Genomic DNA, 22,646 nt, shown 5'->3' with positions numbered 1-22,646 from the left:
AAAAGCTCTTTACTTAGAATGTCTGAGTGAGAAAAACTTGACTAGATTTTGTTCAAGTTAATATCGCTCCCCATTTTTTACAGTGTGGTCGACAGTCATCTGGCCCCACCCTTTCAAAGGGTGACTGTGAAGTGGCTGTACTTTAACACACGCGCACGCGCGCGCACAAACAAACCGTATACGTCCGCGCCGAGGAAGCACCCTCAATGTAAGTACACTCGTGCATTTCTTTGTAACATATTACTATTTATTATGGGCCCCTGTTAAAAATATTCGAATAGCGGAAGCTATTGATAACGCTCCGTTTTTTATGTATTTATTTATTTTTATTTTTATAACGGCGACACTAATGGTCTGTTTGAATGTCGGTGTTTAAAGGAAAATTTGTAGTGGCTCCAATTTCGAAGAAACTTGTTCCATATTAAAAATGACCTTAAATTATCGAGATACCTCGAGTAACAAGGGAAAAAACTGTAATTGAGGACGATCGCGGTCGATTTGGAGAGAAAGTTGACACGTTTTACAATAAAATATCAAATAAGTCAATTTCCGTACAAATCCTCTTCCGTAATAAAGTGTCATATCGGTGCCTAAAGTGCTGTTTGTGGCTTGAAATTGAAGTTTGTTTTTTTTGGTGGCTGCGTGACAGTTTTTTTGGGGTGGGTTATCATATCCTGTGGAGTTGCAGAACAGATATCGTCATGTCCTCAAATTTCCTACCATATCTACATATTGACTATACATTCTCATTTATTAACAAGGATGATAGCAACAAATGTAATGCTACTGTATTTCTGCGTAGAATCACTGCGCCAAGAGTTTATGGGCCCAGAATTCCACTGAAGCCAGGAGAAAAACATCAATACTGGGACTTTACCATCTGAAAGAAGCCACAACGTACTGCGAGTCTGGTGAGCAAAACTGCGAATAAACCAACAAGTTACTATTTGTGTTTTAATTTCCTGCTAATTCCTCTAACACCACATGGAAAGCGCTTTGATATACAGCCTCAGCTGTTGCGAAATGCGCAATATAAATAAAGTTGTATTGTATTGTATTGCTTTTTGGTGAACATTTTTATGTCAATTAAGCACCATATTCATCCTTGAATTGGCTCCATTGCCTCTCTTTGGCCTATACTGCAGCAATCAGAATGATAAAATATCTTTTACTAGATTTTTTTGTCAATTCCAAATTCATTCGAATTGCTGTTGTTTTGTTTTATTTTCTAAATACTGTGGTTGTTCAAAGACATTTATTTTGTTGTAATGCTTTTGTTCATTTTCATTCTAAATTAAATGTATTTTTTTTCTCCGATGAGGTGAGGTTACCAAAACACTCCATCCATCTGCTCCAGGTCTTGCACCTCTGTCAAATTTTAGAACTCATTGTGGTCAACAGTGGTCAACATGAGCATTGTAAGCAAGGTGCCCTCCAAATTACACAAACACGCACTTTAGTTATATTGTCAAAATTAAAAAATGAGGTCAGGATTGGCTGGTTCAACATCCATCCATCCATTTTATTATTTTTATTTTTTTTTTTTGCTCAAGGCCACAGGAGCTGGACCTTATCCCAACTGATTTTGATTGAACTACACCCACCTGGGCCGATCACCACAGTCATTCACAGAGCACATGTAGAGACAGACAACCATTCACACTCTCACTTAATGGAAACTGAAACCACGCGACCCACACAGAAGTCAGGCGAACATTTCCCGGACTGAGTCACTATGCCCTTTAAGTTTAGAGTTTGTCAGCAGCGTATGCGTGAGAACAGAACAATAATTGGATGTTTAGCTAGTGATTTATGTGTTTAAGTTGGTGTTCTAATTCCCTGCAAATTTTTATTACAACATATGGAAAGCGCTTTGTCACAGCTCCAGCTGTTGTGAAATGCGCTATATAAATAAAGTTGTATTTTATTGTATTAGCTCAACCTACTGTATATTGTATGTAAAATGCGATACAATTTCAAAGGGAAAATGTGATTGGGTTAACGTTTGATTGTTTGGAACTCTGACTAAAAGGGATTTCATTGTAAAAATACCCAGCGGTTGATCAGCTAATGAGTTTATTTTAGTACATAGACGAGAAGGACAGATACCACGGAGACTGATTGCTCACATTTAATTATGAGTGTAAATAAATTGTGTCATGTGTTTTTTTTTTTTTCTCAGCAGAGTTCTGAGGATGACACGCTTGAAATTTGGGATATGCGTGCTGCTTGGCGTTCTAAATGTGTTGCTCATCCCTCTCCTCATGGATTTTTCTGATCAAAAGAACATTCGCCTCCAAGCGAGCACGAACATGAATCACAATGGCGTTGCAGAACCGGTCATCCAGTCCAAAACCTTTTGGACGAGCACAGTTTGTCATCAAAACATGTCTGTAGCCCAAATGTCAGATTTTGCCACTCTTCCGAATTCTATTCAAGACTTTCTGTACCATCGCCACTGTCGCCACTTCCCCATAATACTGGACGTTCCCGATAAATGTGGCGGAGTTGACCTGTCGGCGGACGTATTCCTCCTACTGGTCATTAAAAGCTCTCCTGCGAACTACGAGCGGCGAGAGGTGCTCCGCAAGACTTGGGCGCAGGAGCAATTATACAACGGGGTTTCGGTCCGAAGGGTCTTCCTCTCGGGTACGACGAATCAAGGCTTTGAGAAGATGAGGCTGAACAAACTCCTCGAAGCTGAGCAGCGCGAATACAAAGACATTCTCCAGTGGGACTTTACGGACTCCTTCTATAACCTCACCTTGAAGCAAGTCCTTTTCCTGGACTGGTTGGAAAGAAACTGTCGGAACGCTCGCTTTTTGTTCAACGGTGACGATGACGTTTTTGTTAACGCAGGCAATATGGTGGAGTTCCTCCAGAGTCTTAAAGGCAACGATGGACGCAAACACCTCTTCACCGGGCATCTGATCCAGAATGTAGGGCCCATTAGGTCACCTGGGAGCAAGTATTACGTCCCAGTTCAGGTGCATGAGTCAAACTCATACCCCCCTTACTGTGGGGGCGGTGGCTTCTTGTTGTCATGCTACACAGCTTTAGTCATACGCAAGATGTCCCGTTCCATTACCATTCTTCCTATCGATGATGTTTACTTTGGGATGTGTCTGGCTAAAGCGGGGCTCGCACCAAACTCGCACATGGGGGTGAAGACATCAGGACTGCACATCCACGGCAGGAATATAGACCCACACGACCCTTGCTACTATAAAGATATGCTGCTGGTTCACCGCTTCCTCCCAGCTCAGCTGTACCTCATGTGGCATAGAATACACGACCCTGCTCTCAAATGCGCTCAATCTGGGAAGCAGCTTCAGTCAACTGCGGCTCTCAGGTGAAAGCAAATTGCTCTCGTTTGCTGGATTCTAGTGCAGCACAGATAAGATCCTCGGCGTCTTCATGGCGTGAGCTGAGCTTTGCATTTTGGTGACGCTGACTGGTAATAACCTGGCTAGGCCGTCGGTCTTGTGTGGTCGAGCAGTTGTTACCGGAAAAATCAGGTCAACTTGTTCTCTAGAAAAATGTTTGGAGCACTTATTTAAATGTGTGAAATGTTCAACGACATAAGCTTGAATCATTGCTTCACTAAAAACCTGAGGAAAAAACAAGAGAAAATATGCATATGACATTTGTATGGTTTCTTTAAAGAAAAATGTTTTTATTACACTGATGTTTTTTATTTATTTATGGTAGTGCATAAAAAAGACAACAAATAAATAAAAAAAAATCAAACATTTTTACTCGACCTATTTTAGATGACAAAAAATAACAATTACAGGGCTCTTGATGTAAATGCTAGTGATGGGTAAATGAAGCTTCAAATCGGCTTCATGAACCAGTTGTAGTTCTTTTGGACTCCAGTAGATGTCACTCTCTGTTCAACATTGGGCTGAAAGCAAACTGACTGGCCATTTTTTAAACCCTTCATTTAAACCAACAGTGCCATCTACAGGACTCAAAAATACAACAACTGGTTCATGAAGCAAATTTGAAGCTTCATTTTCCCATCACTAGTAAATGCTTGGCAGGGCAGTTTAAAGAACAAAGCATGTATGTGGCCTGTTGGCCATACTTGCCCACCCACAATCAATCAGCCACACTAATTAGTTTGAGTGTTTCACCTTTCTGTGTACTGTATTCCAAAAGACAACCATTAGTTTGTCACCAACAAATAAGTGAGATCCTCTGAACTTGTTAATCATCAACTCCTCAGATGCAGCCAATTCGTTATTTATTTAATGCAGTTGTTTTCCGGTACAAGTTTTAGTTTAAGTGCCCTTCGATACTGCTTCTTCTGTTCACTGGAGTGGCTTTGTTTCTGTCTGGAACTGTGCAATTCAGCGTTCAACAACTACAATTAAACTGCAAAGACATTAACGTTGTGTGCAAATTCAAACAAAGTTAAAACTCAATCGCGATTTCCTTGTTGCACATGAGCGATTACTAGACAATCACTGTGACATCGAAAGTTTCCTGAAGTGATGGGATGAAAAGCATCGTACTATTTTGATCTATCAAATAGAACTGAAAATTTTACATCTAGAGTTAATATTGGGTGTGGTCCAAAAATCAGAAGCTGCAGGAATGTGTTTACATAACTTTCTTTCACATCTAATCTGTTGTGGATTTTGGTGGTTGTTTTGAATAAATGTTAGACCAATTTATTAATCATGTCACCGCGCAGCAACGGATTGTTGTTTGATTTTCTTCCTTCCTGACAATATGCTAAGCATCTTTTTGTGTTCTTGTTGTTACTAAGTGAATGTCCATATGCTGACCATGCATCGTATCATCCTGGATTGTTTTGCTATTAAATAGTATGTGAGGGAATTTCCGTGTGTATATATATATATATATATATATATATTTATATATATATATATATACATATATATATACATATACTGGTACTGACATGTTATTTTGAATTAAGACAATGTATAATTTTGTAAAAGTAAGTTTAGATAATATCTCAGGGGTGTCTAAGGATTTATGTTCTGATCTACTGTGATTTAAGATGATGGGATTCGTAATGTTCTTCACTGCGAACTGCAATGGGAACAGGGCACTGCACTCTCTGTATCGTGTTTTTTTGTGTTTTTTTTTTTTTTTTTCTCTTGCCTATCATTAGGACTCTGCAGGCAGTAGTCACAGTTGCACTTAATCTGCCATTTCTTTTGCTCCACCCAGTTGTATGAAAATATCTATTTAAATCTGATGATTATTAAATAGAATTAATTTCATACTGTGTTCTGTGCATTTCATCTTTCAAATCCCTACAATCGCCAGTTGAGTTAAAAAAAAATCAGAAAGACTATTAAGTCATCATTTTGGGGGGTTAAGCAAAACCATACCATGGGTAAGCCAATGATATAGAAAAAGTTAGCCAGACTAACTCCTGTGGCAAAAAAGGGGGGTTGTTTAATTTGTTAACACTGTATGTAGCCATAGTATATATCTATTTACTTTTGATTTCACATAAAATGTCTTCATTTTCTTATTTATACATAAATATGAGTGGGACTCTGGTTTATAATAAAAAAAGGGCGTGTGATGTAGTGATGTAATCTTTCCCCACAATAAACTGAAAAACCTCTATGACAAGCAACTGTAACAAAATACCTTTGTAAGTGATCAACATCACGGATTCCTTGTGAATATTTTATGGAAAAACAACCTGAGTTGAGTGTGCATTGCTTGCTTGATGTCTTTGCTGCTGCCTAAAAATGCTTTTTCTAAAAAAATGTAATTTATATTTATTTATTATTTCATCTTTAATTTAATTTCATTGATATATTTAATTAAATAATTTATTATAATTGCATTGGAGATAGGAGCTCTCCAATCTCGTTGTACACTGAGTACAGTGAAAATAAAGGGCATTCTGATTCTGATTCTGTCGGAATTTCACACACGTACGCGTACATGAACACGAAAACAGTGTTACGCTAGTTCCCTCTAGTGGTATATGTGGAAGACTCACTCCCTATGGACAGTTAGTTGCATTTTTAGCTTTTAAGCTCATCCATCCATCCATTACCTCTACCGCTACTCCTCACAAGGGTCGCAGGGGGTGCTGGAGCCTATCCCAGCTATCTTCTTCACACCTAGGGGTAATTTATAGTGTCCAATCAACCTCCCATGCATGTTTTTGGAATGTGGGAGGAAACCGGAGTACCCGGAAAAAAAAACACACGCGTAGGGAGAATATGCAAACTCCACACAGGAAGGCTGGAGCCGGAATCGATCTCGCGACCTCTGTACTGTGAGGCCATCGTGCTAACCAGTCATCCACTATGCTGCCCCTTCCGCGCACAATATATTTGAATTTAATCTTTTAGAACTGATTGTTTTCTAACGTATTTAGGTACTTATTTTCTAACTTAACTTTATTGTGCAATGCATTTTAATTGAATTATTTGGCTATGTTATTTCGTGAGGTGGTCCTTGATGTAAAAACAACCACTGTTTTAGAGTTTTTGTCCAATCAGATTGGAGTATTACAGTGCAGCACTAAATACCACTGTATCCAAAACACGCAGATGACTTAACAACGGAGGCGGGATTGCGACTATGAGGCATTTAAAAAAAAAAAATAAACTCAAGAATTGTGTTGATAAGAGTTTTTAAAGCAAAGTCTAAGTGTGTTCTTTTCTCTCCATCTACCTCTCCACTATGTCTGTTGCGTTCTCACTATCCAGTTTGGATGCACTTGAAGGCCCACAGGTGATTAAAATCAGCCGTTTCCAACTGTTATTCATGCGCCCTAAAGCCAATTTAACAAAATTCCAATCATGTCTTCTTAAAATGACTTTATTGAGACACAGCAGCAGTCCTCAAAATCTAAACACTCCAGTACAAAAAAAGGGAAAGACAAGATTACTGACGCATTTTACTTCAATGTGTGTGTGTGTGTATGTGTGTGTGTGTTTTAACCGCTTAGATCATGGGTGTTGTACTCAAGGACCGAGGGTCAGATCCAACCTGCCATTTCATTTTATGTGGCCCGTGGAAGCAAACTAATTCTTGTCCGTCAATTTCCATGATTCCTGCTAAAGGTTTATCGAAAAATTTAAAGACATTGTTTTTGCTAGCAAGCCCCTTTTTACAATAACTTGAACAATAGTTGACCAAATTATTATCCTTCATGTCTGATTTCAAAACTAGTTCTCCATCACTTGTTGTGTATATCGCTGGCGTTTGGCTGAAACCTTCTCTGTCACAATTTTCATTTTTTTCCCCCCACACATCTATATTAATGGTGAGTCCACACGCGTTATTTTGACAAATTGTTGACCAATCTCAAGTGTTGAAAAAAATCTTGGTATTATAATGTTCATGGTTGAACAAACATGCTGTTTTTGGGGTCTCCTCAAAAGCGACGATTTTGGATTCTGCCCGACGGCAGCGATATGTAAATAATATGAGATTAAACATCTGTATGGTTTCACAGTCATAATGACCTTCGGTGGGAAATCGTAACTATGTGGCATGCGACAAAAATGAGTTTGACACCCCTGGTTCAAGATCTTGCTGCAAACCGTGTGCGGGGAATCTTAACGCTAGCTCAGCAGCTGCAAACATGGTGTGTTGCCATTTTTCGAAGCAGTGCGAGAGGTTCTGGCTGTCATCCTCTAAGCCTCTTCTTGCATGATGATTTCAATTTGCTCCTCTAGGCTGGAAAAACACGGTCTGTCCTCAAAGTTGTAAACCCAGCACTGCCGCATCAATCCATAAACCTGGTGTGAAAGTGACAAGATTTTCAGGGAGATTGTATGCAGATACATAGAAATTGGCAGTAAAAAAAGATTTTGGTCAATCAAAGGCATTTATCTCTCTTTTCGTAGACAGTTGTGTATGTGCTCGGCAGCTCCATTTTCAATCCACGGCAAGCCTAGTTTACCATGTTTGGAAATTTGTCAGACCGCTGGGCGCCATGTTGGGCGTTCTGGCAGACTGAGGGCATTTTCTATTACACACCTGACGGTTGTCTTGGCGTTTTCCTGTTTCGCGATGCAATATGTATTCATGAGGCACAAACTAGGCAAAAAATTCCGACACACATCTGATGTAATGCCCGGCAAAATTAAATTTTGCATCCGACTGTGTGGGTAAAGCTGGATATGCCTGATGGTAAAGGTGGATCTGAGTTGATAAGAAAGTTTTTCAAAGCGCTCCTATCCCCTTGATTTTTTTATCTTTACCCAAGGAAGGGTGTGATGATAGCGATGGAATTGGATTTTCTGTTTTTTTTTTTTTTGCTTCCTTTGTATTGATTGAACTTTGAAAGCGCAGTGTGTGCTACCTAACACACATTATGGCTGGACATTCAAAAGATTGTCCTGTTGCTTTGCATATACCAATGTTATTGAATTGGATATTGTGAACTTTAAAGGGGTTCTACACTCAATTTGAAGTATATCTACAAATTTGAGAATGTGAATTGGGTTAATCTAAAAGTGAGCTCAAACCTAAAATTAAGCAAATCATCATAGTTTTATCGCCCAAAATAAGATAGATAGACCGGTAAATCTAAATAGAAATAAAATAAGATTAGAAAATAGATTGAACAAAACACCTTCAGTCAACATAAGGTTAATTTGGGGAATTTGAAGGTACGTATGCAAAATGAATTTACCTTGGGTGGGCAGTTTGGAGGGGGAGGCAACCTCCAGTTGTCCTTGAGGATACATAGCAGATGCATTGAAATGGATAGTCCATGCACATTGCTTCCAATCTTCTGCATAAAAATCTGAAACAAGCATGAATGAACAATTAGCCATGCGTGGTTTGATATCGGTTAGGTCGATAACGAGTGGAGTGGCCCACCTTTTTGGGGCTGGAGTTCATATCGCAATAGGAAAAGAGCTCATGAAGAACAATGCCAAAACTCCACACATCTGACTTTTGGGAAAATCTGAACTCATTGATGGATTCTGGGGCATACCTGCATTGAACAAAGATGTATAATATTGGTCAACATTTTTTTCTTTTTTACAATTTGTTTTTACGCAATCAGAGACGCAAATCAACCTTCAATTTTTTTTTGCACTGATTCCAAATTTCCCCTCATTTTTTTCGCTAGTACACCAGGATTTTAGAATAATACAGCAATATATTTTTAGGATTTTTTTTTTTCTGAAAATTGACAATCGCTCACTCTCTCAGCATCACAGTCTTGAACATAAACCTTGAAAACTGAATGTTAACATCTTGTCTCATATTCATATTTTGATGGAATCAACAAAAGTAACCTAACTGTCCTCACTTCATCTTTTGAAAAACAAAGAAACCTACCAGAAGATGGGGCTCTCTCCAGGCTGTTTGACCCGGTAGTACTCTTTGTCCAAAGGAACAATCTTGGTCAGTCCAAAATCAGCAATTTTCACCAATGACTCACTCGCCACAAGAATATTTCTGGCAGCTAGGTCTCGGTGCACATAGCGTAATGTCTGCAGGTAGGCCATGCCCTTGAAGCAAACATAATTGCCACATAGGACATACTGTAACTTGATTTAAAGACATACTCCAGGTGCTTCGGTCACTGCCTCACAAATCAGAAAAACTCATTTTGACTTTATGCTCCTCTTTTTTGTAAAAATCATGACACTGTTTCACACTGCCAGGATACTGCACATACTATTTCCAAAGCGGTCACAACTATTTACCATCAGGCCGACACATCCTGGATCGTGAATGAGGCTTTACTAAACCATACTGTCGGAAATTAGTGAGATTGAGCCGTGATGAAGCCAAAATATTCTACATATATTTAAAATAGGTATAATAAGAGGTTAATTGATTAGTAAGCATTTAACTAATCCAGTGGTGGAATTCAGTGTTGATTAATCAAGTCTTGAAGCAATTGGGTCAAAATGAAGTGCACTACTGGACTCCCACCAGCAGAGGCACTGTTAATTTTGTCGCAACTATTGTGTGATGAAAAGATGCACAATATCAGTTACGGGAAGTTGAGCAACATCCTCGCAGTCATCCACTGTGTCAGATTACCTCAAAGAAGCATTAGTCTTCAAACACTGGCATGGAAACAGAATTTATGTTCCCATTTAATCGTAGCTGGAAGACTTCGATCATGAAGTCATTTAGAAATGTAAGTGTCCAAACAGTGAACATTTTTCACTTATTCATTGATCGCAGCCATCGTCAACATGATAATCACACACACCTTGTGATGGAAACTGTGTGTCATCTTATATATTAAAGTCTTACTTTACAGATCTGTGAAGCAAAGAGTAGCATGCGCCTGGTATTGATGTTGTGTCTGTTGTTTTCTGAGTACACAATAAGACTTCCATGTGGTAAATATTCCATCACCAAACTCATGTTGAGCCGCCCTGAAAACACAATTCGAGGTTTCCATTTTTTTTTTCATATAATGCTCCAAGCACTCTAAATCACAAAGTTCCGAACCAAATCATATCATGCCAAAAAGACAATAAATAAAATCCCTTGTCAGAATTTGCAAGCTTGGAGCAAGCCAAACAACTTGCTTTGCATTACCCATGCTGTAGCAGACGCCTCGGTACTTGACGATGAAGTCGCAGCACATCATGCTGAGGGTTGTGATCTCCCTACGAAAGTCCTCCAAGGTTGATTGCTTATTGGGTTGGAGCTTCTTTACAGCAACCAGCTCGCCTGTGTCATCTCCCAGTGGGTCATAACGACACAGTTCGACTCGCCCAAAATTTCCCTGAGGGGCGGGGGGGGGGTGATTAACTTCATCAGTAGTTATCTCTACAAAGCATAGAAAGTTAAGGCCAAAATTACTCATACCTAAAATTATTCATATTTAGAGCCCGAGCAGCTGTGAGGTCCCTCTTGTTTTTCTAGAAATTATTATATATTTTTTTCTATTTTACGATCGTTCAATCGCAATTTTTAAAACATAAACGAAAACTCACCAAACTTTGCAGCTCTCGAGTCGTGGGTGCGGTGTCATTTTAAAGTTTTATTCAGTGCGAGTCAATTTTTCTTTGATCTGCATGTGTGTGTAAATTCGCAGATTTGTAAAAATAATTATTCTTGAATATTGTTTGACACTGACAAACATCTGCTCCACATTTCAAAAATATAGTGAAAATGAGACAAAATGTGAATATTTGCTTCACGAATCAATTAACTGTGTGCGACTCAATTTTCCACTCTCAGCCCTAAAATTTCAAATTAGGGGTCAGTGGCCACTGCACGAACAACAAAAAAAGTAAGTCAGGTGCCCTGCCCCGTAGTCATATTTCTGCGGTATGCAGCCGACTTATGTCGTTTCATGTGTCCAGTACCTTTCCCAGTAAGGAGATGTACCGGAGGTGCCTGTCCTCAAATAATGTCTGATCCTGTAAAGTGGGACTAGATGCTTGACACACTGGGTTGACAGGTTCAGTGGCGTGAAGTATAACATAGTCTGACAGGAAAGCAGATAAAAACGATCAGTCATGGTAGTTTATAGACATAAGTGTCTCGTTTGGGCTACTGTGTCACAATGTGTGTCGTGGCCGACACCTGACGATGAATATAAACGTCACCAGCACCTGATGTGATGAGACTGTTGAGCTCACGGATGAGGCTGCGACATGAAGGTCGAAAGGCCGCCTCGTAGTTCATACACTGGCTGATCAGCTCAGCCAGCTCAGTCCACTGAGAAGGCGGCAGCTGATGGAAACTCTCGTAAAACTGCTGCTTCTACAAACAAGAGCATTTTGAAGATTTATACAAGTCAAGCATGTTTTATAATACAGTAAGATTCAAGATTCAAACGTGTTTATTGTCATATCATCAGAAGGGTAATTGTTTCCTTCTGGTGAATGAAATTCTTGCAGTCTCGTTTTTTTCTAAGAACTGCTTTTCCTTGGTTTGGGCTGTGCACGTCTGCCATGCTCAAAAACCCTTCTGACCAGGTGTACCAAAGAACTGTCACTCACCTGCAGACCGTGGAAGATATTGCCGCAGAACACCACAGCCTGTTGCCGCTAGACTGCATTTTTCTCTTTTTCCCCCTCAACTTCTCCCTGACACTTCCCTGCTTCAAACTACGTGGCCACTGATTGCGAGACTCGAATCAGGACAACCTCAGCTCATCACATCATGAGACAATCCACTAGTGAAACATTTGATGACCAGATTGGGGTTAAAGGGTGAAGTTAGCCCAATTGCGTCCCACGTTTAATAAGAAAATTTCCATCATGTCAAGATCGTTCATGTTTAGATTATTTTATTATTCTATTTTATCTTAACCTTGGAGCCCCATGATTCACTTTGCATGTTTTGCTTATTATACCGCCAACCACCAAGGGGCAGTGTTCTTATTGGTGGTCAGGTTAAAATTGGGATTTAATCGAGTGGACAGATTTGGGGAAGCAAACAGTATTCGACAAGCATTTTTTTGTGCATGAGTGTTTTTTGTTATTGATTTGGTTTGGTTATTTGATAAGTGACAAGTTATGACTTTTTAAGAAATTAAATGTTAATCAATATTCCAGTTGAAAGATTATGCTTTTTTTTAACGCTAAATGCATCCATCCATCCATTATCTCAGCCGCTTCTCCTCACGAGGGAGGAGGGGGAGCCTATCCTAGCTGTCTTCGGGCAGTAGGCGGGGTACACCCTCAAATGGATTCCAGCCAATCGCAGGGCACACAAAGACAAGCAACCATCTGCGCTCACAAACCCAACTAGGGGGAATCCTGAGTGTCCAATAAACGTACCGGTCAACTAGTTTAAGGTACAGGTTGGACTTGTTGGCAGCCAATCAAAGTGTTGTTATTATTATTATTATTATTATTATTATTATTATTATTATTACTTAATCTTGGCTATGAAGTGTACTACCTGTTGAAGGTCCCAATCTTGCAATGGCGCATTGCCATTGTTAAAGATCTCCCACACTGTGGCACCAAAGCTCCATTTATCACACTCCATGGTCAGCTTGTCTGAAGCCTCCAACACCTCCGGAGCCACCCAAGGAATTCTGTCCAGTATAACTGAAATAATCACGTCAATACAAAATCGTAATCTGTTGCCAACTTTATTGTGAAATATTTATAGCATTCCTATTCTATGTGCACGATTACATCCTTCCCAAACTTATCAACTGGGCATCAATAAAGGATATCTCATACCATTGGTAGTATGTCTACTTTTTCTCAACAAGAAAATAATAGCAATTTCTCACCATCTCTGCCTATCATTGCAACGCTGATGCCAGGGTCACTTAGCTTGATAAAAGGAGAGCTGCCCTGAGACGTGTCACCTTCTCTGGCCAGTAGGAGATTTTTTGCACAGATATTTCCATGGACAATGTTCTTTTCTTCCTGCAAGACCATTTCGTTTCATGAAAACGGTCATGCTTTTAAGTGTGTCGTGATCCACGTTGAAAATCTAATCACCAGAAAGTTGAGGGCGCATGCAAGCTGTTTCACTACGTCAAGTTTCCAGCTCACTGACACAGACTGCCCCCTCTTCAGGTAAAGGTCGAGGGCGCCATACTTCACCAACTCTTGGACCATTACGTCTGCAGAGAGCAGTTCAGGTTGGTTTAATAGCAGCAAGAAGTCAGAAATGTTCATCCAAAACAACCGGACACGGTTTCAGTAATTCGAAGTCAGGACAAAATGTGTATTATGGCAGAAGTAAAAGACAAAAGCAATGTCGACCAATAAGATCACAGTGTGAGCCCCTTTTGAAGACATTTGGAAAAACCTACAAGTCACACATTTGTATGTAGCATGGAGTGAAATGTTGCAAAGGACAAGAACCTGCATTTAGGTTTCAACTTACTTTTTGTTCCATAGACGCTGATGCCATAAACCAAGATGAGGTGTTTGTGTGAAATTTGACTCATAATGCTGGCTGCTTCAAAAAACGACTGAATGGCAGAAAATACAAAGTGAATGTCACGCTTAGCAATTATGCAACTGGATCAAGAGCTCACGAAATTAAACGATTAATATTTCTATTCTGATCATGTTAAACTCACTTCCCAGCAGTTCTTGTGACCACCATCAAGTTCTTTCAGGAGAACATCGGTCACATGTTTCTCCCCGTCACGAACGTCGGTTTTGGAGCCTTTAAAAACTCGTGTAAAGGATCCCCGTCCTAGGCTCTCCCCCTGGTAAGTAGCATCATCAAGATTCAGCAAACTAGAGATAAGGGACTTGAGTTTATGGGCTATCAACTGCTAAAATAGCTTACCCATTTTAGGTCTTCATATTTGATCATGTGGAACTGGATATGGCTGAACTTTTTCCTCTCAGGGGTTAGAGACCCTGGAACCTCAACAGAGATGCCGTTGCGTATGATGATGAGATTTGTGAGCTCTACAGAGGAAGCAGGGAAAACATCGATTGTTATATATCATGGAAAAGCTGAAAATTGGAAGGTTTTGAGATTGTTAATGTTTACAGATTTTCGGCTCTTCATATCCTAAGCATAGCATATTCGGTTCAGGGGAAAACAACCTTTGGGTTTGGGTGGACAGCAATGGCCGAGCTTGATAGGTACGTTATCCAGCAGAAGTTTGTGTTGCTGGTAATAGCTGGTGAGCTCTCTCAAACTGGAAAAGAACTTCGGGACACCAGGAAGACGATACTGCTCATTCTTGACAATGAGACAATCTTTATAATCAAGTCCAAGCGGTGTCTTAACAAACAAAGACGGCATAGTTACAGTCATACACTGTAGTTGGTAGGTTGGTTGTTAAGTGAGTATGTCGTTAAAGCACAATTTACCTGAATACAAACGGTGAGGAAAAAATGATCCAAATCTTTGGGACTCTGCCGGAGGAGGAACGTTCCATCTTTAACTCCGGACTTTTTTAACTTGTCGACTGCAAACTCCGACCTGATTGGAGATGTCATGAAAACTCTTCCTAGGTACAGTAGGTGAATTATCGGTCTAAAGGACTTACGTGATAGGGCCATGGTAATTGTTTTTGATACCCTCTACAATACTTTCCGGCACAGTGTCGGGACAGAAGTAGTGGCTAGAGTCTGTGGTCAGTCTGAAGTAACCATCAACAAGCGACACAAATGAGAGCGCTTCTTTCAGACTCTGGAAATTGGTTTCCTTTGGTACAAATCAAAGAGGAATGTATTAATATTTTACAGTTTTTTTGGGCACAATTCACCCCCCAAAAAACGGATTTACCATGTATCTGTCATCATGACGAAACACAGTTACCATCCTGCGGTTTTCCTGCTCATGAGATACCCGCTTCATACTGATAGCAATGATGTCCTGGAAATCACAGAAAGTCTGCCACTCCTACAGAGGAAGATGATTCGAGATTATTCTTTTTAATCAGCTCATCTGTTAGATTATATGTCTCTGGTCATTCATCAATGTTTTTGTTTTTTTAAACACTTGGGCGTAGACCAGTTTATGTAGTTTGGGCAGTAATAGGCACAGGTCACAAGAAAAGTATCGTATCTTGAGCTCACCAAGGAACCGTCAGGATAACAACTTCTGCTGGTTTGAATTCCAATTTCCCCAGTGACCTTCACATGGGTGAACGTTCCACTGGAATGGGAAGATCCAGCGTCTATGTGGTACACCTCACTTCCCAAGTTGGGAACGATGCCAGCCATTTCAACCAAGTACTTCAGTTTTAGGCTATACTCGTCCACAGAGATGTTTCCGAGCTTCTTTAGGAAACACTTGAGAGTATTCCTGATTCGATAGCGATCCAGGCGATTGCGTTTCTGGATGTCGTGGCGGTGTGACTCAGGAAGGCAAGATTTGTAGCTGAGGGTAAAGAGAACATACAATTTTTTGCTTCCTTCAAATTAAACCAGTGAATAAATGCGGGGGTGCAAATACCTGATGATCTTGCATAGCTCCCTGACACTCAGATGCTGCTCCTTTGCTATCCTCCACAAGTCCAGTACTGCCAGGCTGAGGCATTCTTCTTGAAAGCTCAAAGGTGGAGCCACTCCGGCTTCTCCGGTGATGAAGTCCCTTCGGACCTACATTGCCAAAGAAATCAGTCACAGACCAATGAAAAATACATGCAAGTTATTTCCAAAGTGAAACCGTACTTTATTTTTTTTTTTTATCATATCCCGTTATTCCTGATAGAAAAACAAATATATTGATTTTATGACATTAGGCCTCTTTGAGTCTTGGAGTAATGCTGGCAAGGAATTTTTTCTTAACATTGAGATTGTGATTTGCAATTCTTGCCCTCCACGAATTCAAAGTGTCATGGTCTGTTTGTTGATTTTGGCTTAGGTTTTAGTTTCATTTTTTTTTTCTTGTGTTCCTTTGTCTTGTCAACTGATTGTGTCCACCTGTGCTTGTCGTCCCATTCTTGAGTGTTAACCAATCAGCTCCCTCCAACCCTTTGTGTCTTGTCCAGGTGTTCCTCGTTGTATCGTTAATTTATTTGTATTTAGTTCCCTGTTTACTGTCAGTTCATTGTTAATGACCGTGTCTATGTTAGTTGTCTCTTGTCGTGTTGTTACACTGCCTTTTGTCCATGCAAGTCCTAGTCCTCCTTTTCTAGTTCATCTATCAATCTACTACTGGCTAGAGGCCGTGGTTTAAACATGTCATAGATCCACAACCACTGTGACACTAAAAAAAAAGCACAACAAAACTAAAAAAATACAACGGGTAAATAAAACACACACGGCTATTTCTATGAAAATGCAAACAATGTCTAAACATTACAAATGACACGTAATTATTGTATGTACAAACAGGCACCCAAAGTGGGGTTTCACACATTTCAAGCTTCAAGCTAGAACTGGAAAGCGCCTCAAGCATAGGCTAAAAATGTTTTAAAAATGAAATAACATATTACCTGGGCGAAGAGATAGTCAATGACTGAGTAGTCAAGCACAGGACTAATTCTGTCTCTGGTCAAACTGTAGCGGTATGACATTCTTGGTCCCTGCCCATACCAATTTCCAAAGAAAAACCTGTATAGGGATCACATGATATGCTTAGCCTCCGATTGAACAAAAACAAGTCACACAAAGTTACGTTATATGGGAACACTGTTGTATCGTGTCACTATCAGCATAACGTCTTTGGTTAATGGACTTAGCAGAGATGTGGGAAGGTAGCACAGTATGCCCACACTGCAGAGTGGCATTCAGAATGGTTGTGACGATTATTTATTTATTTTTTTAAATCAGGATTATTTTTGATAAATAGAGGCACTATGCTTGTAGTCGATCTTTGGAAGGAAAAAGGAAAAAAAAAATTATATGCGCACGGGCTTGATTGAGAACACATGCCTAATCACACCACATGGCCACAACACATAATGGTGTTTTAAAAGTCTCCAAAGTGCATGATATGATGAGATTTTATGGAAAACAATTGGCTCTCTGGTTTAGCTGAACTCAGAACATTTCCTAGCTCAAACTTCAGAGAAGCAAAACTAACATTTCCAAAGCATTAGTCCCGGAAAATAAACCATTAGCTTGTGGTGACTAACAGTCGAGATGTTCTGGTTTAGAGGACTTGAAAATAATGTGCACCACAAGTCTGTCTAAGAGCGTGCATTGCACATACAGTAAGTGTGGTTTTCTTTGTTTTGGAATTTTTGCAGACACCGTTAGAAACGGGCGGTGTATATTGTTGTGGGCATGAACACAGCCGACCCGTTTCACAGCAAAGGGAAGCAGCTCCGCTCATTCCCTTTAAATTTGATTTACATGAGTGTTTCACATGGCTGAAATAAAAAAAAACATTTTTTTTAAGTTCATGGAGGAGGTTGAAGCACGCAAAGCACATTTGACACACAGGTGTAAGATGTGAGGTTATAACCCGTCTCAGAATTGCTCATGAATTCTAAATAATTTATAATAGGGTACACAACATTCTTTGGAGGATGTCACCCACGTGTGAGTTTTTGTTTTTATTGCTGATCTCTGAAGCACTTGTGTGATCACTGTGCAACTGAATACACAAACCTGACTCTGAAGTAGACCTTGATGTTTTCTTCCGTGTTGAACATGTGTGACGGAGGGTACCAGAATGAGAGATCCGCAGATGCCAAACCAAAAAGACTTTGGTAAACTGGTAAGATTCCTTGAAAAATAAAACACATGCATCCGCATATACTGTAGAAATGGCTATAAGATGGAAAAAAAATGACACAAAAATATTTTCCTCTTACCGCATCGTTTTGCAGCTTGGATGCAAACGTCTTCGGCAGAGACTTGGCCAGATGATATGTGTATTGTCATTGCATCTTTAGTGGGAGGGAAGAAGTACAGGTGTACTTGCAGACTGGAACCAGTGCTCGAACTGGACCTCTGGCTGCCTCCACGGTCTCTGATCATTAGAGGAGTAAATTCCTCCTCGCTGACATCCATGGATGGTTCTGAGAATCAAATCAACTCACTGAAGATCTACAGGATGCATTTGTGGAGAAAGGAGTGGACACAGAGAGACGTCACAACGTTTCAAAAGCTACTTCATAGCTTTCTTTTCTGTTGGAAATCATTGAAATATGATTATTTCCGGCATTTACGTGGCTGTAGTCCTGATTTGTGGCTGAAAACGGAGGGGATGGGCACAAGGTAAGAATGTGTGGGGGGGAGAGGAAAAGGACAGACAGAAAAGAGATTGTTGAAGGACCACTTCCTTGTAGCCTGACCATTTGGGTCATCCCAGAATGCCAGTTCTGCCTACAGTTATGTGAAAATAAATCCTTCCTGTGATATTAAAAAAAAAATCCATTCAACTCTAATGAACAACTTCTCAAATTAGTTTGGTTTAGTTGAGTCTTGATGTTCATGCAATGCCATGAACATGGACTTGTTAATGAATAGAGAAAACATTTTCAAGGTGTTTTTTTTTTTTAGAAACAATATCCTTGAAATAGTTTTTACAGTTTATACAGTGCATGGGTTACTGTTATGTTTTTAATTCCTAGCGCTTCATAAACTGATTTAGAAATATTTTCCAGCTATTTAACCCAATAAATATGATTTCGTCCACATGAAAATCTATTGACCTAATACACACGCATAACATGCAAGCATACTAATATTTACATTTTTTAAATACTGTGAACCAAAATCCAAAAGCCTTTTATCAATAAATAAGATCTAGGTGTTAAATAAGCACACTATCTCTGTTTTTAATCAAATAAAACTAAAACACAAAAACACTTTAGGATCAAATATCAACAAAGCTTTTTTTTTTTTTTTTACCTTCACATCTGTAAACTCGTAGTCCTATGCTCGATAATTTGTGCAGGGATTTCTTCTCGTTATTTGCTTGTGTGTGTCTGCAGCAAGTCTTTGACAGGTTTCCTGTTTTAGATGAGCAGATGTGGCGCGGTCACTTGTTCGTTTTCATTTCTCTATCTGTTAAAATAAGAAATTGTAAAACTTTCAAAAGGTAATTCTTCCTTTCTTATATGCTGATTCTATCGTAATCTCCTCTGGATTAATGTTGTAATTCTGATTCTATTCATGTATAAGTGTTATTATATTGACTTCTATGCGGAAATGAACTTACTGTCGCCAATGTTACAGGAAAACAGAAGCAACCAAGCACTGTGGTTTCCCTGTTGAGCACAGACGTTCTCAGCAGTTTCCTGTCACAAAAACAACCACGTGGTTTGAACTGCAAACATCAGTAGTTGCATTTAAAAGCTTATTTCCTGTCCCATTTCTCATTCGGTTTGTTCTTCATTGCTATCCTATACTGTATCTTCTTGTATGGCAGTCGGGAACCATGTGCTTGATGCTTAAAAGCTGGCTGGACTCAGCTTGCGGATCGGACATGACACATTTTGTAGAACTATTCGATCCCGTTTTGCTTTTTGTTTTGTGGTATTCTCCATCGCGGGCAAGTTAAAGTGTAGTTTGTTTAGTTCCACATTTTTGCACTTACATTTAGTTCTTGTTTGTTAGTTCCACTAGGATAAGATTGACACCCTTATTTACATTTGGCGATGGCTAAATGAAGCCTCAGGAAGCGTTGCGGCACGTCACGCAAACTGTGTTGATACGGTGTCGCTACTGTGTCACTCATGCTCAGTAGGCCTCCTGCTGGATCTTACATCATTGTATTAGAGGAAACCTCAATACATTATTGTTGAGTTATGTTTTTATCCTATGTTCTTTTGTATTTTAATCCAGGTTTCAAATATATTTGAACTATATAATCAAATAATGGGAATGTGTCATTATTCAAATCCGAGTGAAAGTGTCGTGATTGTGAGCTGATGTTGCTTATGTACATGTCTTTGAGGCATGGAGTTATGAAAAGTATTTTTACATAGTTTTACATTTTATAGTTTATCTAAAGTGTTTTGGCAGTAAAGTGATTTATCTTTCTTTGGAAAACACTCACAAGACTGAATGGATAAAATACTAACGTGATTAAATATATCAACTACTTATCTAAACATGTTATGTTTTTTTCTGTTTGGCAAAAGGGCTCACAATGTAGCACAAAATTTACCTAATCCAATGCTTGGAAGCTTGATGTAGGAAAACAAATATGTTATTTGCTGATCTAAGATCACATTGCTATCACGAGGTGGAATTCTTTCTTCTCCTTTCAGGATCCCCAACATACTGTCTTGAAGGGAAGAAATGAGCTTCAAAAGCCATTCGTTAGGCGGCGACACAACCCACTAACATGTGCTTCCTTATCACGTTAGGTGTCTCAGTAACAGGTAGCGATTGACCAATATAGTGGCTGTACCGGTCACGTGACTTTTTCGCCAAGCAATATGCCGACACAAACGCTATGCTCTTATTATCTCAGCATGTCAATGCGCAGAACCCTTCACTAGTTGTATTTGATTTATGAAAGAAATATATATTAGTCAGTATTTTTTTTTTTTTCGTTAACATTGAGTTTCTTGTTGGGGAGTGTTATTAAGTTCCATTTATTTGTATTATTTCTTAAGTTGTTATTGCTTGGTTTCTTATCTACTAGACAAATTTTCTGAGTCCGAGTGGTAACAGAAAGCCATCTCTACAATATCAACAAGGAGTCACTTGGTGACAAGGATCCGACGGACCAGAAAACTATCGTATTGTATTATTAACTCATGTTAATCATGCAAATGCTATATACTACCAGTGATTTAGCATGGATGATAGATAGATAGATAGCAACTTGGAATTTCTTGTTTTAACTTTGTGTACACCCACTTCTTCCCGAATTTTATAAATAGATGGCAGCCTTGGGTCTAAAATTTGAAAGCACACTTTGCTCAAGGCTTGGTGTCTTAAGCAGGGGTTGCACGACAAGCACATTTTAGTTTAAAATATTGGGGGACTGCTGACTCCAATAGGCGAGAGAACCTCATTAAAGAATTGAGGAGAGGGCAGGAAGGGATGGGAGTCTTTTTCTACTGGATGGGATTTTTTTTTTCTTTAACTATGATCAGTGTTTGTGACAGGATTTTTTTTCTCTTGGAGTGGGATGGGTCAGGAGTGAAAATTCAGGGTTGTCTGGTGACCATCGTGCCCACTTTTCTTTTCCCGTTCAGTTCGTGTGATGTGTCATTGTTTCCTTGGGCAAGACACTTCACCCATCTTGCCGCCAGTGCCACTTGAGAATGTTCTGAGGTGGTCGGAAGAGGCGTTGGTCCACATTGGCAGCCACACTTTTGCGTGCTTTGAGTCTGTTATGAAAAAGCGCCCTGTAAGTCTGATATCACCGATTTGAGCTCGGACATCCTTCCGAGCGGCCGCGATCCGGAGGTGCACACAGTCTATGACAGGCCAGCTACCGCAAACCAAGGAGAACAACACCTCTCTGCTCAACATTGTTTATGCAATCATTGCACTATACTTACTGCTCTTGTAATGTTGTTCTTGCGGTGGGGGCATGTGAGGTGATGGATGTGCACTCACTGCACATAGTTCTCCACAACAGTGCACGTTGAAGAATTTACAGCCAATTCGCGTGCAGTCAGACAACTTCTGCTAAAAAAAAAAAGAAAAAAAATCAAAACAAAAAAGAAAAATCCAGGATGTTCAGGGCAACTGAGGCTTAGATCGTCCGGGGCGAACATTTCCCAATTACTAGTTAGGCTAAACTCTGATCAATAAATATTGTATAACATATCAATAAATATTGGTCAATAAATATTGTATTACAAATGCCCCGCAGGGTGGCTCACTGCCTTTTCACACCTTCCACCAAGGGCGAATACACTTTCACACTACAATTGCTCGGCTCATCCCCCAACGCCCCTCCCTTCCTGGTCAAATGTCCAACCATGGTATTGCTGGGTTGGGTGAAAAACACTGGCACCCATAGTGAAGTTGGAGAAGTTGCAACAACCTCAGGTTAACTTTACAACCAGTCTCTGCCATTAGTGGGCAAACGGTAGTGGGAACCAACAGCCCCATCTAAAGTACACCTACATATTTGTGCGTGCTTCAGGAAAGAAGCTTTTCAAACCATCATACATTCCAACTGCCACCCACAAATGGTGAGTCTTAAGAATTATCTTTCATTTATTTATGTGACATCATTTACCACTTATGAGTTACAAGTGAGCCTATTAAAGTCCAAAATATGTTAAAATATAATTGGTCCTGGGTTCTGTAGCTCAAAAGGAATATCTACTTTTTCAAGATGGAACTTCATGCAATTGTCTCTCAATTTTTTTTTAATTATTT

General features: G+C 39.7%; 2 protein-coding genes across 3 annotated transcripts; one reads left to right on the top strand and one right to left on the bottom strand.

Annotated features, from left to right (window-relative positions):
• The first annotated feature begins 119 nt into the window (after positions 1-119).
• LOC148324248 (N-acetyllactosaminide beta-1,3-N-acetylglucosaminyltransferase 3-like) lies at positions 120-4,855 on the top strand. 2 transcript variants are annotated; one of them, XM_088312782.1, is made up of 3 exons: positions 120-208; positions 803-911; positions 2,186-4,855. In XM_088312782.1, exon 3 carries the CDS (start codon positions 2,196-2,198, stop codon positions 3,354-3,356), a length of 1,161 nt encoding a protein of 386 aa, XP_088168908.1. In that variant the 5' UTR covers positions 120-208; positions 803-911; positions 2,186-2,195; the 3' UTR covers positions 3,357-4,855. The 2 variants fall into 2 exon arrangements, with proteins under 2 accessions (XP_088168908.1, XP_088168907.1); XM_088312781.1 differs by having other exon boundaries at positions 2,183-4,855.
• Positions 4,856-6,813: 1,958 nt separating this feature from the next.
• jak3 (Janus kinase 3 (a protein tyrosine kinase, leukocyte)) lies at positions 6,814-19,585 on the bottom strand. Its single transcript, XM_088313134.1, has 25 exons — positions 19,513-19,585; positions 19,203-19,358; positions 18,161-18,395; positions 17,955-18,072; positions 16,835-16,952; positions 15,850-15,995; positions 15,471-15,774; positions 15,178-15,294; positions 14,939-15,096; positions 14,760-14,871; positions 14,490-14,670; positions 14,224-14,348; positions 14,009-14,140; positions 13,810-13,897; positions 13,419-13,543; positions 13,205-13,343; positions 12,862-13,013; positions 11,565-11,715; positions 11,316-11,437; positions 10,540-10,729; positions 10,249-10,373; positions 9,316-9,488; positions 8,848-8,965; positions 8,657-8,770; positions 6,814-7,757 (listed from the first exon to the last, which is right to left on the bottom strand). Exons 3-25 carry the CDS (start codon positions 18,357-18,359, stop codon positions 7,653-7,655), a joined length of 3,312 nt encoding a protein of 1,103 aa, XP_088169260.1. The 5' UTR covers positions 18,360-18,395; positions 19,203-19,358; positions 19,513-19,585; the 3' UTR covers positions 6,814-7,652.
• Positions 19,586-22,646: the final 3,061 nt, after the last annotated feature.

The sequence above is a fragment of the Idiotropiscis lumnitzeri genome, chromosome 13 (genome assembly GCF_059441095.1).
Source record: "Idiotropiscis lumnitzeri isolate Australia: NSW breed Sydney's pygmy pipehorse chromosome 13, RoL_Ilum_1.0, whole genome shotgun sequence".
Taxonomy (NCBI): Eukaryota; Metazoa; Chordata; class Actinopteri; order Syngnathiformes; family Syngnathidae; genus Idiotropiscis; species Idiotropiscis lumnitzeri.
Note: the sequence above shows the minus strand (reverse complement) of the source record. Positions and strands in the feature narration are given on the sequence as shown.